The 12702-nt window shown below is 40.2% G+C and overlaps 2 protein-coding genes across 2 annotated transcripts; both read right to left on the minus strand.

The window, feature by feature from the left end:
• Positions 1–689: 689 nt before the first annotated feature.
• LOC130701395 (NFX1-type zinc finger-containing protein 1-like) lies at positions 690–9195 on the minus strand. The gene is made up of 20 exons (XM_057523353.2): positions 9038–9195; positions 8629–8963; positions 7892–8558; positions 7063–7824; positions 6913–7000; positions 6536–6841; positions 6297–6471; positions 5904–6232; positions 5294–5839; positions 5146–5229; positions 4346–5085; positions 4197–4287; positions 3919–4130; positions 3592–3861; positions 2906–3534; positions 2591–2829; positions 2354–2528; positions 2184–2295; positions 1897–2117; positions 690–1832 (listed from the first exon to the last, which is right to left on the minus strand). Exons 1-20 carry the CDS (start codon positions 9050–9052, stop codon positions 740–742), a joined length of 7089 nt encoding a protein of 2362 aa, XP_057379336.1. The 5' UTR covers positions 9053–9195; the 3' UTR covers positions 690–739.
• A 543-nt stretch (positions 9196–9738) lies between these two features.
• Positions 9739–12337, minus strand: LOC130701427 (uncharacterized). The gene is made up of 7 exons (XM_057523404.2): positions 11772–12337; positions 11412–11704; positions 11201–11341; positions 10976–11110; positions 10490–10889; positions 10234–10397; positions 9739–10114 (listed from the first exon to the last, which is right to left on the minus strand). Exons 1-7 carry the CDS (start codon positions 12097–12099, stop codon positions 10007–10009), a joined length of 1569 nt encoding a protein of 522 aa, XP_057379387.1. The 5' UTR covers positions 12100–12337; the 3' UTR covers positions 9739–10006.
• Positions 12338–12702: the final 365 nt, after the last annotated feature.

Consider the following 12702-nt stretch of genomic DNA (forward strand, 5'->3'; position numbering starts at 1 on the left):
GCAGACGTTCTGTTGTTAATTTTGGGACTACCGCGCCTTCCAATCGCAGTCCAGCGTTTGCCATTTTACAAAATGTGTGCGTATACGCAGCGTTTTGGGTAGGGATGTGCCCCGATTGACAGTAATTAAGTAAACCGATGAGGAGGATATTTTGTGTTTTTTTGTCACAAGATGAGCTCGAAATGTCATTTTTTTTTTGTATTCCTCTCTCTTAAACTTAAAAGTTAAAATAAGTTACACAAAATTGAAATAATAATCAAAATGCAGAGCAGACATTGTGGTAGAAATTAGGGTGAACCGGGTAAAAAACGGTGTATCCAGGTTTTGAAACTAGGTCTTAGATTTCGGTTTCTTTTTTCTTTCCTCCTGATAGCGAACTGCTTAGTGACAGGTAAAAAAACGAGTGATCAGCTATTTGTGAAAAAAGCTACCCGTTTGCTGCATGGCCGATTCATAGTTATATGGCTTTGCCCCGGTTTGTTCTTACCCGTTTTACGCTGAGATGAAACATTTAACCTTCAATTCAAGTTCCGCGCAAGAAATTCGACGAACGCACAACTTAATCACTTGTTTATTGATGTCCCACGCAATCCCAAAATAATGGTAAAACTTTTGTTAACAAAGAAAGATTGAATAAATGAACGTTCGAATGTTACAACTTACAAGCAGCATATATAATAATTCTGAAGTTTACTGAATCAAACAATCACGTGCGTTTCTTGAATATAACTATGGAAAATTAATCATCAATTTGGAAATTAGCCATATTATTGGCATGCTCTGACCATGCAGCATGGCGAGCGCCATCCATCTCTCCTGCTAGGCGGTTGTCTGATAGCAGTCTGTGACTACCTCCACCAATGCTTGCGCCGCATTCGTTACATTTAGCTTGTTGCATCGCACCACCACACTCAGTTATCACGTAGATATGTCCGTTTGGACATTTGTACCAATGGCCCTGGGCGAGTCCCATTGCTTTTACTATTTGCTGCCGTTCGACATCACTGATGCCAAGTCCCGTATTCAGTTTTTTCCCCATTTTCCCCAAAATTTCTTTGATAATGGTGATGTAAGATGTTGTCAAAGTTTTCACGTTCCTCATTAGCAGGTCTTCAACTTGCCGGGTTTCTTCGGCGACCAATACATGTCTGTTGTTTATAGATGATGCACTCTTTAACAAGAAGAATGCTCGAACCAAATCCAAGCGATTGACTTCGGCAATAAACCATTCATGTTCTTTGACATTTAAACGTTCGCGGGGAAAAAGCGACAAAAGTAGTTGTTCTACGCGGCTCAATAGATTTTCCAGCAAGGGTCGATTCATTGAAACAACTGGACCAGTCAAACTGGAGGCACTCCTCGGGGCATTCGCTAGGAAGCTCAAAACCCTCTCTATAACGTCTACTTGAACTTCAGTCATGTAGCGCGTGTCGGTATCTAATGTTTTGTACTGGCGCTTGTCTTGAACCACAGTTGGAATTATGGCGTTGCGAATAACGTCAAGACCGTAGGCTAGGATATTAGTTATCCCATGGCTTAGCTTAGTCGCCAGGGCATTATTCTGGCTGTGTGATTGTTCAACTTTTTTTAAAAGTTTCTCTGTGAAATCCTTGGCGCTGACACGAGAGCGCAAAAGCATCCTCTTGACTTCCAGAATGTCTCCGAAATTGCGTTTGATGACATTATTATAGCGGTAACAAGAACGGATGATAGTTTTGCAGCGCGGGCAGCATTTCGTTTGAATTTCTTGCGTTTCTTCTTGCTTCATTTCCATCCAATGATCTAATCCTTCTACTTCTATGGTATGGTTGCAATCTTCCAAATAGATGAATCTAATAAAACAAGAACGAAATTAGTAATATGCACATCTCAGTTCAAGTTAATCAAGCCTATTACCTAGCGTCTTCCTCCTCCTCGTTGCCATAAAGGATGAATTCCGTTAGCTGATCTTTGTGACACGCACGGCAAAGAGGGGGGCACACCTCCCCACAAAGTCCGATGCAACGATGGCCACATGGTAGACGCTTCCGGCATGGCTCATCACAGCGGGGGCGATTACAAAGTTCGTGACACTTGAGCGTACAAGTATAATGGTCACATTTCCAATCGCAAGGCTCCTGGATATCACAAATTCGTTAAATCCCAAATAAAGATAGATGTGTATAAATGGAAGATATACATACAACGCAATCGACGCAAGGCTCGCAGCATATCTTACGGCATCTGCTGTGTTGACAACGGTATTCGCACGTTTGCTTACAAGGCGGACAGGAAACAGCGCAATCCACATTACAGCTATCAAGACAAATAGTAGATTAAGTCAAAATCAAACCTCTAAGCGAAACGGCGTTACCTATGGCCACAAACCAGGGTACGTCCACATTTTTCCGCACAAGTCTTGTGAAGACGACCGTTGAAACACATTCCACAAGAACCTTTACAAGGATGATCACAAGTCAATGTAGCTCGACAAGGTTGCGGACACGTTTGTAGAAATTCCACCGCCTGAGAGTCAGTTACTATATGGGCTGCGAATGTATGCGTCGATTAAAAATGTGCTTTGGAAGTAGAAACGTTAAGTTGGCGTTACATGTTTGATAATCGCTGCAACTCTTCACGAATGGATGACCACATGGGCTTAACATGCGTATTTCCACTGGTTCTTGACAAGTCAACGACGTGCACGTTTCCCTGCATTGCTTCTTGCACTGATGACCACACTTCAAGTATTTTTCGCATGGCTGTTTACATAACCGGCGAGTCGCTATGACTGAACACTCAATGCGGATGGAATGCATACATTCAATAATAGTCTTATTGACAATTTCCCTGAAAAATAAAATAAACAAAACAAATTTAATTAATTGAAAGAAGTAAGACCTTTATCATTTCATTTTTGAATTACGTGCACTTGATTTTTTCGTCACTCAAAAAGCATTCAGCAATTTGAGAATGACCGCAGGGCAGGGTCCGGTTGACTTTGACTAAACAAAGGTCACAATCTTCGAAGCATTTTTTCCCACATTTATGATTTTCTCTGCAATCGACCTTCTTCTGGCTGCAAGCTTTCTTGCAGATATACTTTTGATGGGTAGGATCTTTTTTGACGTGACACAATTCTGTGCATTGGTGGCCACAATCGAGGCGAGTATCGCATGGCTTTGGGCAAACGACTTTTTCTGGGGGTTCGCTACAAGGTATCTCAACTCTATGGCCGCAATCAGGAAGAGTAACGTCCTTCGGAAACTTGCATTTGATTGTCAAGGGATCCTTGTAACAAGCCGTTTGCGTTGTATGTCCACAATTTAGTTTGCGCTGAACCTGAACGTTGCAAGGACCACAAGGCTCATAACAAGGTTTGTGACATATATGCCCATCGTTACACGTCAGTTTCCCACATGGTCGTTTGCATTTGTAGTCTTTGGTAGATTCGCTACAGTCGAAGAAGGCTGTATGCTGACAGTTGGAAAGAATTCTTTCAACTTTAATATTGCAGTAGGCGTCTTTAGGAAGCATCCAGCATTTAATTGTCCCCTACCGAACCACGATCATTAGTAAAAAGCAAAAGAACTAGTATGTCAAATGACCTACGTCGTGTCCACAAGGCAATTTCTTAACAACGTCGACCACACATTTCCCGCATTCTTCGAAACATTTCTTCGGGCATGGATGTTTCTCCGGGCATGTAAAACGGTGACAAGGTTGATCGCAAGGCATTTTAGCATGAGAGCTTCTTTTGTGGCAGATACGATTGCAGATATGCTCGCAATCAAGACGCATTCCACACAACTCTGGGCATTTGACTTCGGAAATGGGCGTACCGCAGTTTAGTTCAATGGTATGTTGACAAGTAGGAAACGCCTAGGCGATATAAACATATTCAAAGTTTGAAATGTAAAAACATTTACTATGCAGTACCTTGACGACTTTAGTAAGACAGTATTCGTTAGCTGGATCTCGATGGCACTCCGTAATTTGGGAATGGTTACATGGTAGAACTTTCGGGATCGTCGTCATACATGGATTGCAATCCTGGTAACATATTTTGGGACACTTATGTCCAACGGCACAGAAACGTAGGCAAGCTCCGTGGCATTTCTGTCGTATATGCTCACGATCCTCGGCATGGCCTACACAAAAAAAAAATTGAATTGAATTATTCAAAACCCAAAAAAAAAAAAAAAAGATTTATGTACAAATTTTGGGGCATATGTGTCCGCAGGGCATTTCGGTGACACATTTGACGAAACATCCACCTTCTGGTGGGAAATGGGATGCGTCATTTGCCTGAAAATGTTTACCATTACTAATTTTTCGTTCGATAACAATTGATTGCTCATACTACCTTAATAATCGTCTTGTGAACTTCACATCGCAGGTCAAAATGTGGTCCAATTTGTCCGCTAGATGCTAAAACGTTTTTAACTTGACGCCAAAGTTCGCTTTTTGCCGCCAAATTCCCCATATTTCCAATTAGATAGAATCCTTTTTTCGCTCGCGACAAGGCAACGCAAACGCGATTTTCTATCTTCAGAAATCCAACGTTGGCCTCTTCGTTGCTTCGCACTAGCGAGAGAATAATGACGTCGTTTTCTTCACCTTGGAAGTTGTCAACAATCGTAATGCGGACACCTTGTAAAATGGCGTGGCTTCGTCGCAATTTTTTGAAATGCAATAACTGTCCAGAATAGGTTGTCAAGATCGTGATTTTGCTGGGTTCCAAGCCTTGTATCAAGAGATGGCGGGCTAGAGCCAAAGCCATGTTTGCTTCGTAAGGGTTCAAGTGACTACGACTCTCCTGATCTGATTTGTCGCCTTTTTCCCGTTCTGAATGCGCTAGAAAAAAGACGTTTTCTGCCATTCCAGGGACATTGGTATAGCTCAGCACCGACGGATGATTTTTCAAATGCGGATAAATTGCTGGAACAATCAGTTTCGCCACGTCAGTTCGCATTCGGTGTTGAACACCGAGAACACTTGCATCCACACCGTTCTTTATCAATCGTTCAAATAAAGAGACGTCTAAATGGTAATCCTTCGCAAGTGTGTACACCGTTGTAGGAGGCCGCAGCTGCTGATGATCACCTGGAGATAAACGGCGTTACAAAATCCATGGTTGCCAAAATATTTTACCAGTTAACTTACCAATTAATATTAAGTGTTCGCAAGACGAGGACATGGAGGTCACTATGTGGGCTTCCAAAACTTCGGCTGCTTCTTCGACAACAACTGTATGAAACCAATTGCATCATTTTCTGTTAACGGATTAGCAAAGATGAAAAAAGCACAGTACCAATTTTGGATTTCAGGTGTTCCAGCAGTGCTCTGTTCTTTGCAGCTCCCGTGGTTGTGATTCCAACAACATGCGCTTCGCGAATAATCTCGGCTGTTTCGATGGTTTCCACGTCTTTCAATTCATTCGTTTGTTGTTGGACTTGCAAATTTAACGAGTTTATCTGGGCAGTCCAGAGTTCTGAGGCTTTCGCTCTCCAAAAAGAATAGATTCTCCATCGGTCCAGGTAAGGTAACTGAATAATATTGCTTTCAATCAATCGCTGGTACTCTTCGGCATCTACCGCAGGAAGAATTTCAAGAATTTCTCTCAAATATTCTCTTTGCTGCTGAATCTGCGCTATCTTAGACAAAGCAGTCTGAACATCTTCGCCCTGCAACTGATCCAGCAGAGTTTCTAAAGAATTGATTTCCTGATCCATTTTTGCGATAGAAACAACAAAGGTGACTTCATCGATTTCCATTGCATTCCCTGTTGTCCATTCCTTTTCTTTTTTTAAATTTGCAGGTTTTGACAGGTATTCACCATCATCCAATATTCTTTGTCCTAATTAATTAGAGAAATGGATGATTATACCACAGTTGGACAATTGCTGTTTGTTATAAATTACCTTCGATTTCTTCCAGATCTTCTTTGTCCCATTCTTCTTCGTTACCGGGTTCGTCCTGATCTACAACAGGTTCTGATGTAGCTTTGGCGGAGGGCAGTTGTGGCTTTGGTGACCTATTTCTCAAAGCCCAAACGATGTCCCTGAGAGTCTGGATCGATTCGATACCAAGCCAGTAGGGTATGACGGTAAGGCGGTCAGAAGGCATTTTCAAGAGGCAAAGTGTTCTATACACAGGCTTTGTTAATATTCCAGAATTAAGCAAGATATCGTTATGAACTATGCCATAAGATTCAATCATCCTTTGCGTTCTTTGATGCTTTTCTAGTGCACTGAAAACAAAAGCTTCATGTAAATAAGAATGAAAGATAATTGAAAAAAAGTGAAGGTACTAACCTTTTCGTTTCATTCAGCTTATTGCGAGCCTCATACAGCCAATGGCGATATTGACCAGGTCTTTTTCTAAGTATAGTTGCTCGCTGTCTCCATTCTCGAAGCGAAAACGAACTTAGTGCTGCGCACTTGGACTGCCCACCGATTCTTACTATTTTCTGAGTGAACTTCATGATTCCTAAGGATTCCATTTAGTGCCGTAAGTTAAGAACAGATCCAATAAAATTTTCTTGATTTGATACCTTCCAAGAACTGATCCAGCGCGTGATTCGTGTAACAGATAACTAATATGGGAGTAGGTTGCGGCTTTTCCAGTCCAACCCAATACTGCTTGTTGCGAAGCAGCGTTTGAACAATTTTCAGGCCTAGATATGTTTTTCCCGTTCCTGGAGGCCCCTGAATAACAGTCAGTTTTCTAGTCAACGCGGCATAAAGAGCTTCAGCCTGACTAGGATCTAATCCAAGGGTATCGGCATCAGGTAACCTGTGCTCTTCAAAAATTGGCACGTGCATCAACAACCTTTGTACCATAGGGGGCAACTGATTTTCTGCATTTAAAAAGAAAACGAAGGTCAATCATTTTGCGGATGTCTCAACAAGGATCAATTGCTTAAATAACCATTTTGGAAGGATGCGTTTTCCTCTTCTTCACTCTGAGGGTCTGATACCAAAAATGATTTTCGCACAGGGGTCAAATCGTACACTGGCTGTAAAATTAACCGTTCAAATATTTAAAATATTTATAAATGTGACTTCTTTTTTTTCTTACGTTTGGAATGGATCTCAAGTATTCCGGTTCGGCAGGTGCAGTATTGCGACAGAGAATGTAATCTTCCATTGGAAAGTGGGCCGGACTAATTCGCTGCAATGCGATCAAAACACTCCGATAGGCTTCGAAGAACACCGAAGATTCAGCCATCACCATGTCTGTTTTCTTGGCATATGAAGGTAAGATTTGCCCCTCAAACTTCGCTCTGAATCTACCGCGCGATAGCTGATCTGGTTTCCTGTCTACAACGGTGAAGAGCATGAAGGAGTCGAAGTTATCGGCCGACAGTAAAAGTAGGGATCCAAAAAGCAACCGTTTGCTTCCTTCCCAGTTAACACGTTCAAAGCCTTTGGTAGAAAACTCCAAAACATAAATGTCGTTGGGCAGGACACCGTCATCTTTGATCTGCACATTGTAATACAGCCTGATGTTGTCCACACGAATTTGCTGCTTTTGCTGTTTTCCTATCTTAGTTCGGAAAGCTACAAGCCCTTCCCGCAATGGATTTAAAAAATCTTCACGAAGTAGTCGGAATTGAATGTCCAGGTATGTGTCGACGTCTGGATAGCTTCCTTTAATGATGTTTGGCCTCAAAAAAGGTTGGACATTATTACATACATCATCCCATTCTGGTAAAACGCTGAGTTGTCGAAAATCGTCCGGTGGTTTCAGTAGAGAAAGCAACTCCTGCCGTTGCATTCTGCTCGCTTGCTGTCGATTACCCTGGGGTAGTTTCTCTTTTGAATGTTGTTCCCAAGCATTCTATAAAATTAAATGTTTTTTCTCGGTAAGGTATCGCAATTCCTACGTTACGTGCAACTGTATTTACCTTTAGGCGATCAGCTCCCTCTTTCTGGAGAAAGTCAAAATCTTCGCCAACATTTGTGGCTTTAATAGATGGAATGTTTTTTAACGCAGTGAGATCTTCAAAAAATTTTTCTCCCAAATAATCGCATGTGAGTGCCGGCATCACGGTCAGCATTTCGGTAGTCAAGTAACTAATGCTCCTGATTAGACGGCTCATACGTACCTCTTTTGACCCAAGATTCGTAGACCGAGCTTTTGTTATATGCAGGACGGTAGAACCCAAATTAGCAAATACTTCCTTATTCGCTAATATCTGGACGATTTTTATAAACGCATTATGAAATTTGGCTACTCCTTTCTTCTGGCAGAAGTTTCCAATTACTGAAATCACAAGTTCAATAACCTCCCAATTTGCAGCATTGCTATCTAAAAACTGACGAAGGCCAGCGGTTTCGTTATCAAATTTTTGAGCAATAATATGTGGTTCAGTGTCTTCAACCATCATTTTGAGTACAACAGAGAAGCTCAATGGATGGTGCTTAAACGGTTGTTTGTTGTGAGGCTTTTTTGAATTTTCTCGACCATCTTTTTCATCATTTCCATTATCTGTATCTTGTGTAAACAACTTGTGCTGGCTTGAGCTGATTTTGTCATCTCGCTGCAAAAATTGTTGGGATTTCTGTACAGGTCTTTGTGAAAGAAATAATGAAACGAAAAACTTTAGTTGGAACAGATATTTGGGCATGGCTAAGAACACACCTTGCAGGTGGGCCTCCACAGGCTGACTCTAGGTTACAACTAGGTTGGCGCCAATTCCCACTCTTTGGTCTACAGCCTACATTACTTGTATGAATGGGAAAATATGATCCCTGTGTGCTTTTATGCACAGGTATGTTAGAAATTTCGTTTTTCTTGTTTGGCTTTTTTGGAACTGCAGAGATACAACTAGAAGATGATCTAGTACTTCCAGAATGTTTAGCCGTGGTAGACAATGCATTTTCTGGCTTAAGCTGTTTTAATGCTGATGTTCGGCTAGTATGATGTTTGTTTGATGCTAAATTTTGTGTATGAACTTGAAAAATTCTATCTTCTTCCTAACAATACAATTTAATTTGGTTAAACATATATATGGATCTTTCTTCAATGAAACAGGTGTATTTTTCTTTACCTCTAATGACAACATAATGTTCTTTAAGTTGACAAGAATCGAAAACTACGGAAATTTTCTCGTGCTACACGCAGACTGAAAGGTCTGAGTACTATGTTTCTCAATAGAGACAGTCAGTTAATGATAAACGCCGCCTATCGTTAGTCAGACGATTAGTCATACAAAGATTATATTGTTTGATGGCGAAACAAGCTGTTCGAAAAAAAAAGAAGGACGATAAGTTCCGGAAAAAAAGCTACGTTGCCAAACCGTTGTAGAACACGACAGTTTTTTTCCGTTAAAAAGTACACTAACACAAGGTGCATGTGGCCCTGCCTAGGAAAGGCTCCAATTGACATAATCAAGGGGCCTTCCAACCACCGACAAGAAAGCAATCGGAGGTGACTGTTTTAGCCGTTTAGGGGTGATCATCGTACCGGAGTAGGGAGCGGCAGAAGTCGGGATGGTCTCAGAGCTACGACGCAAATTTAAAAGATGGTGAATCAATAGAACAGCACCATTTTTTTTTTAAAGAGGACTGAATTGCCTACCCAAAGATATCCCTGTTCCCACCGATGAAGTTGAAACTCCAGCATTTAATTCAGAAGCCTGGTAAAATAGGGTTATAAGTGTTAAATAGCAGCATAACTCAAAATTTGTAATCTTCTATGCACGCCGATTTTGTTAGCGTAATTGATAGAAATACAACGATCAATCAATAATTTTTTAAGAATTCAGTGGTGATTTTTATTAACGGATTCACACAAAACGCACATGTAATTTAGCAATGAAACCAAAATTTAGTTCTAGGATGGACAGTTACAATAAGGTATTCTGAGTTAATTACAAGTCTGGTGTGAGCATTAGTGTTTACAAGTGAATTCTAAGTCCGATTCACGATTGAACTGTTGCTTCATTTTTAGAATCATCAGATTTATTTGAAGTAAAGAATTAAGACGATGACTTCAAATATGTAGACTGGCGTATTAATTACGGGAAAGTGGCGACCACTATGTCACTAAATGGGCCGGACCGTCCATGAACGTCGGTTGCTCTTACTTTGAATTGGTAGCTCTTTCGTACGTTGCCAGCGCGGCCCTATACCAAATGAAACTATAAAAGTGCTCTCGTGATTTAAAATTATGAATTTAAAGCTTTTTGCTGTAGAGTTTAACTACAATTGCTGAAGGTCTTTCATATTTTTTTTTTTTACTTACTATACGGAAACTGTACGACATTCGTGAAATGTCTCCACTAATTGAATTCCAACTTTCGCCAAAACCGTTCTTAATTTCTTTCAAGAGAAAAACACAATACGAAGCTATTTTGGCATGATAGGGTTCCTCAGATATTTTCCAAGCGATGCGAATGGCAGGAATACCTGTTGGGAAACAAAATTTTATACATTATATTTTTTTGTTACAACTTATTAGATAATTTGGCAAAATAAAAGAAGCAAAACTGCTTTTTTACTATTTTCAACCGTTTTTATTACGGTGACAACCGGTTTAGGTACAACCGATTCCATCGGATGATCTAGTGCTTTAGAGGAAGAAGGAATGGGCGTGTGCTCTGCTCCTGAATCGCCAGACTGTGAAGAATTAGACGGCTTAACAAACATTACCATAAGGTCATCATCTTCAGCTCTAGCTTCCTCTGTTGTTTTTCTCGTAGAATGTTGCCTTCCATTTATTCTTTCAGTGTCTGTAAATTCTTTCTGGGGTGTGTTAGTCATGCTTTGGGAAACTATCAAAGAAAGTTCTCCATTTCGTTCAAATTGTGGATAACGCGATGCAGCCGTCTCATGATTTGGCGCGACATTTCTACTTCCATCGATCTTTTTTTCAACAGAGAATACTTGGAAACCGTTTTCCTGGTTCGTAAAAAAACTTTTGTGAAAATGTTGACAATAAAAATTTATAGTAATGTCTTTGCTGTTACAAGCCAGAAAAACCAAACCTCTAATTTACTGTTGTCAACATTTCTTGAAGCTTTTACTTGAACACCAACAGAACGATATCTTTTGGTTGGTGGTTCAAACCGTGTTGCATTTTGAGTCACGAATGATTTTAATACGATTGTCAGATCTGCCACCTAACGTTAAAACAAACTGAGTTACATGAGAGATAACAAAAATATTATTTAAATTCCGAGGAACACGAGTTTACATTTCAAAAGCCCAACCTCTTTGCTAAGTAAGTTGTTCTTTTGTCGCAGACGTTCGACCGTTTTTTTACAGTTATCCAATTCCCGTTCCACGTCAACATACGGTTTGTAAGTAGAAAAAAAGCCAGCCATATGCCCCAAGATGATCCGCTCCAGTTCCTGTATTTTACGAAATTTGAAAAATTTCTATTTAAGTAAATGTCAAAACGTGATTGAAATGTCGATTTACCTCTCTCGATAGCCGTTTGAGTGAGCGTGATAATTGAAAAGAATCCTCACTACAGTTTTTATCACCTGCTGGTGGATCATATGCAGAATCTAAATTATCTGATCTAGGTCTTTTGGAAATGCTAGCAGTTTGGTGTAAGATTGGATTGCCTAAAACAGTGGAAGGCGACTCTGATGGATAAAGCAGGTTTGCACTGGTGTTTGGTTTAAGATTATGTCCTGCTATACTTGACCCATTCATATCTGGCCTCTTCCTTGATTCATGTTTGTCCATCCGAGACAGCAATGGTCCAACTAGATTTTAAAATAGCTAATGGTATAAAATAAATAATATAATAATAATAAGCAAAATAAGTTTAACTGTCATAGTGCTGAGCTTCTTCTGGGATGTGGTGGCATTGTAGCTTTCGTTGATGTTCAGAAAGATGCAGTGTGCTATTACTGCTATTAGCTTTAGTTTTTTGGAATGAATTCTTGATCTTCAGATTTTCAACTGTGTTGGGATTCGAATTATTCCTCAATAAACAAGGATCTGTTTCATTTTGTGAACTACATTTTCTAGTCACAATGCCAGATGAGTTTTGGTCATTCTGACATGAGCTTTCTTTTAAGTCAGTCATTACCACTTTCATTTGAGCCAAAAACCCTTCAACTGGGGTTTTATTAATATTAGTCTGATCTAGATTCATGTTTTCATTAAAATTGCACAGGAAAACGGAACTTTGGATATCAGGAACAAGGTAATGTACACACCGTTTTTCCCTTTCAAATTTTTGCTTCCATACTTTCCATACTAAATATCGCTTCTGACCATAGAAGCTTTAACCTTAATCCATAGGGGAAAACAAATTTAATAAATTAGGTCCTACCATAATAACTTTTACTGCTCAGTTACACAGCTTGAAAGTGTCAACTGCGATCGAACGGTACAGAGTAACCTACCTCTGGATGTCTGAAAGATAAGCCCTAGATGGAACCATTGGTCAATAACAAGCAGAAGACAATTGCCAAAAACCTCGGCATTGCCAGATTAGTTTTAAGGTTTGACGGTTACGGAATGGAACGCCATTTCCAATTTAACTCACCTTTTTTTGCAGATAAATTAACTATGATTACCCCTGTTCTCTAGCTAAATTTTTATTTGGGGAATTGTATAGAGATATCCCGCAATCTAGTGGCAATCCACCCTTAATTAAGTAAAGCACCACCCCCTTGGGATCGTTAAATAACGGCTTAACTAAATTCGAAGTTGTTGCATGGGGCTTAGAAATAAGCCCAACAAAAAATAAGCC

Source organism: Daphnia carinata, chromosome 10, assembly GCF_022539665.2.
Source record: "Daphnia carinata strain CSIRO-1 chromosome 10, CSIRO_AGI_Dcar_HiC_V3, whole genome shotgun sequence".
In the NCBI taxonomy this organism is placed as follows: Eukaryota; Metazoa; Arthropoda; class Branchiopoda; order Diplostraca; family Daphniidae; genus Daphnia; species Daphnia carinata.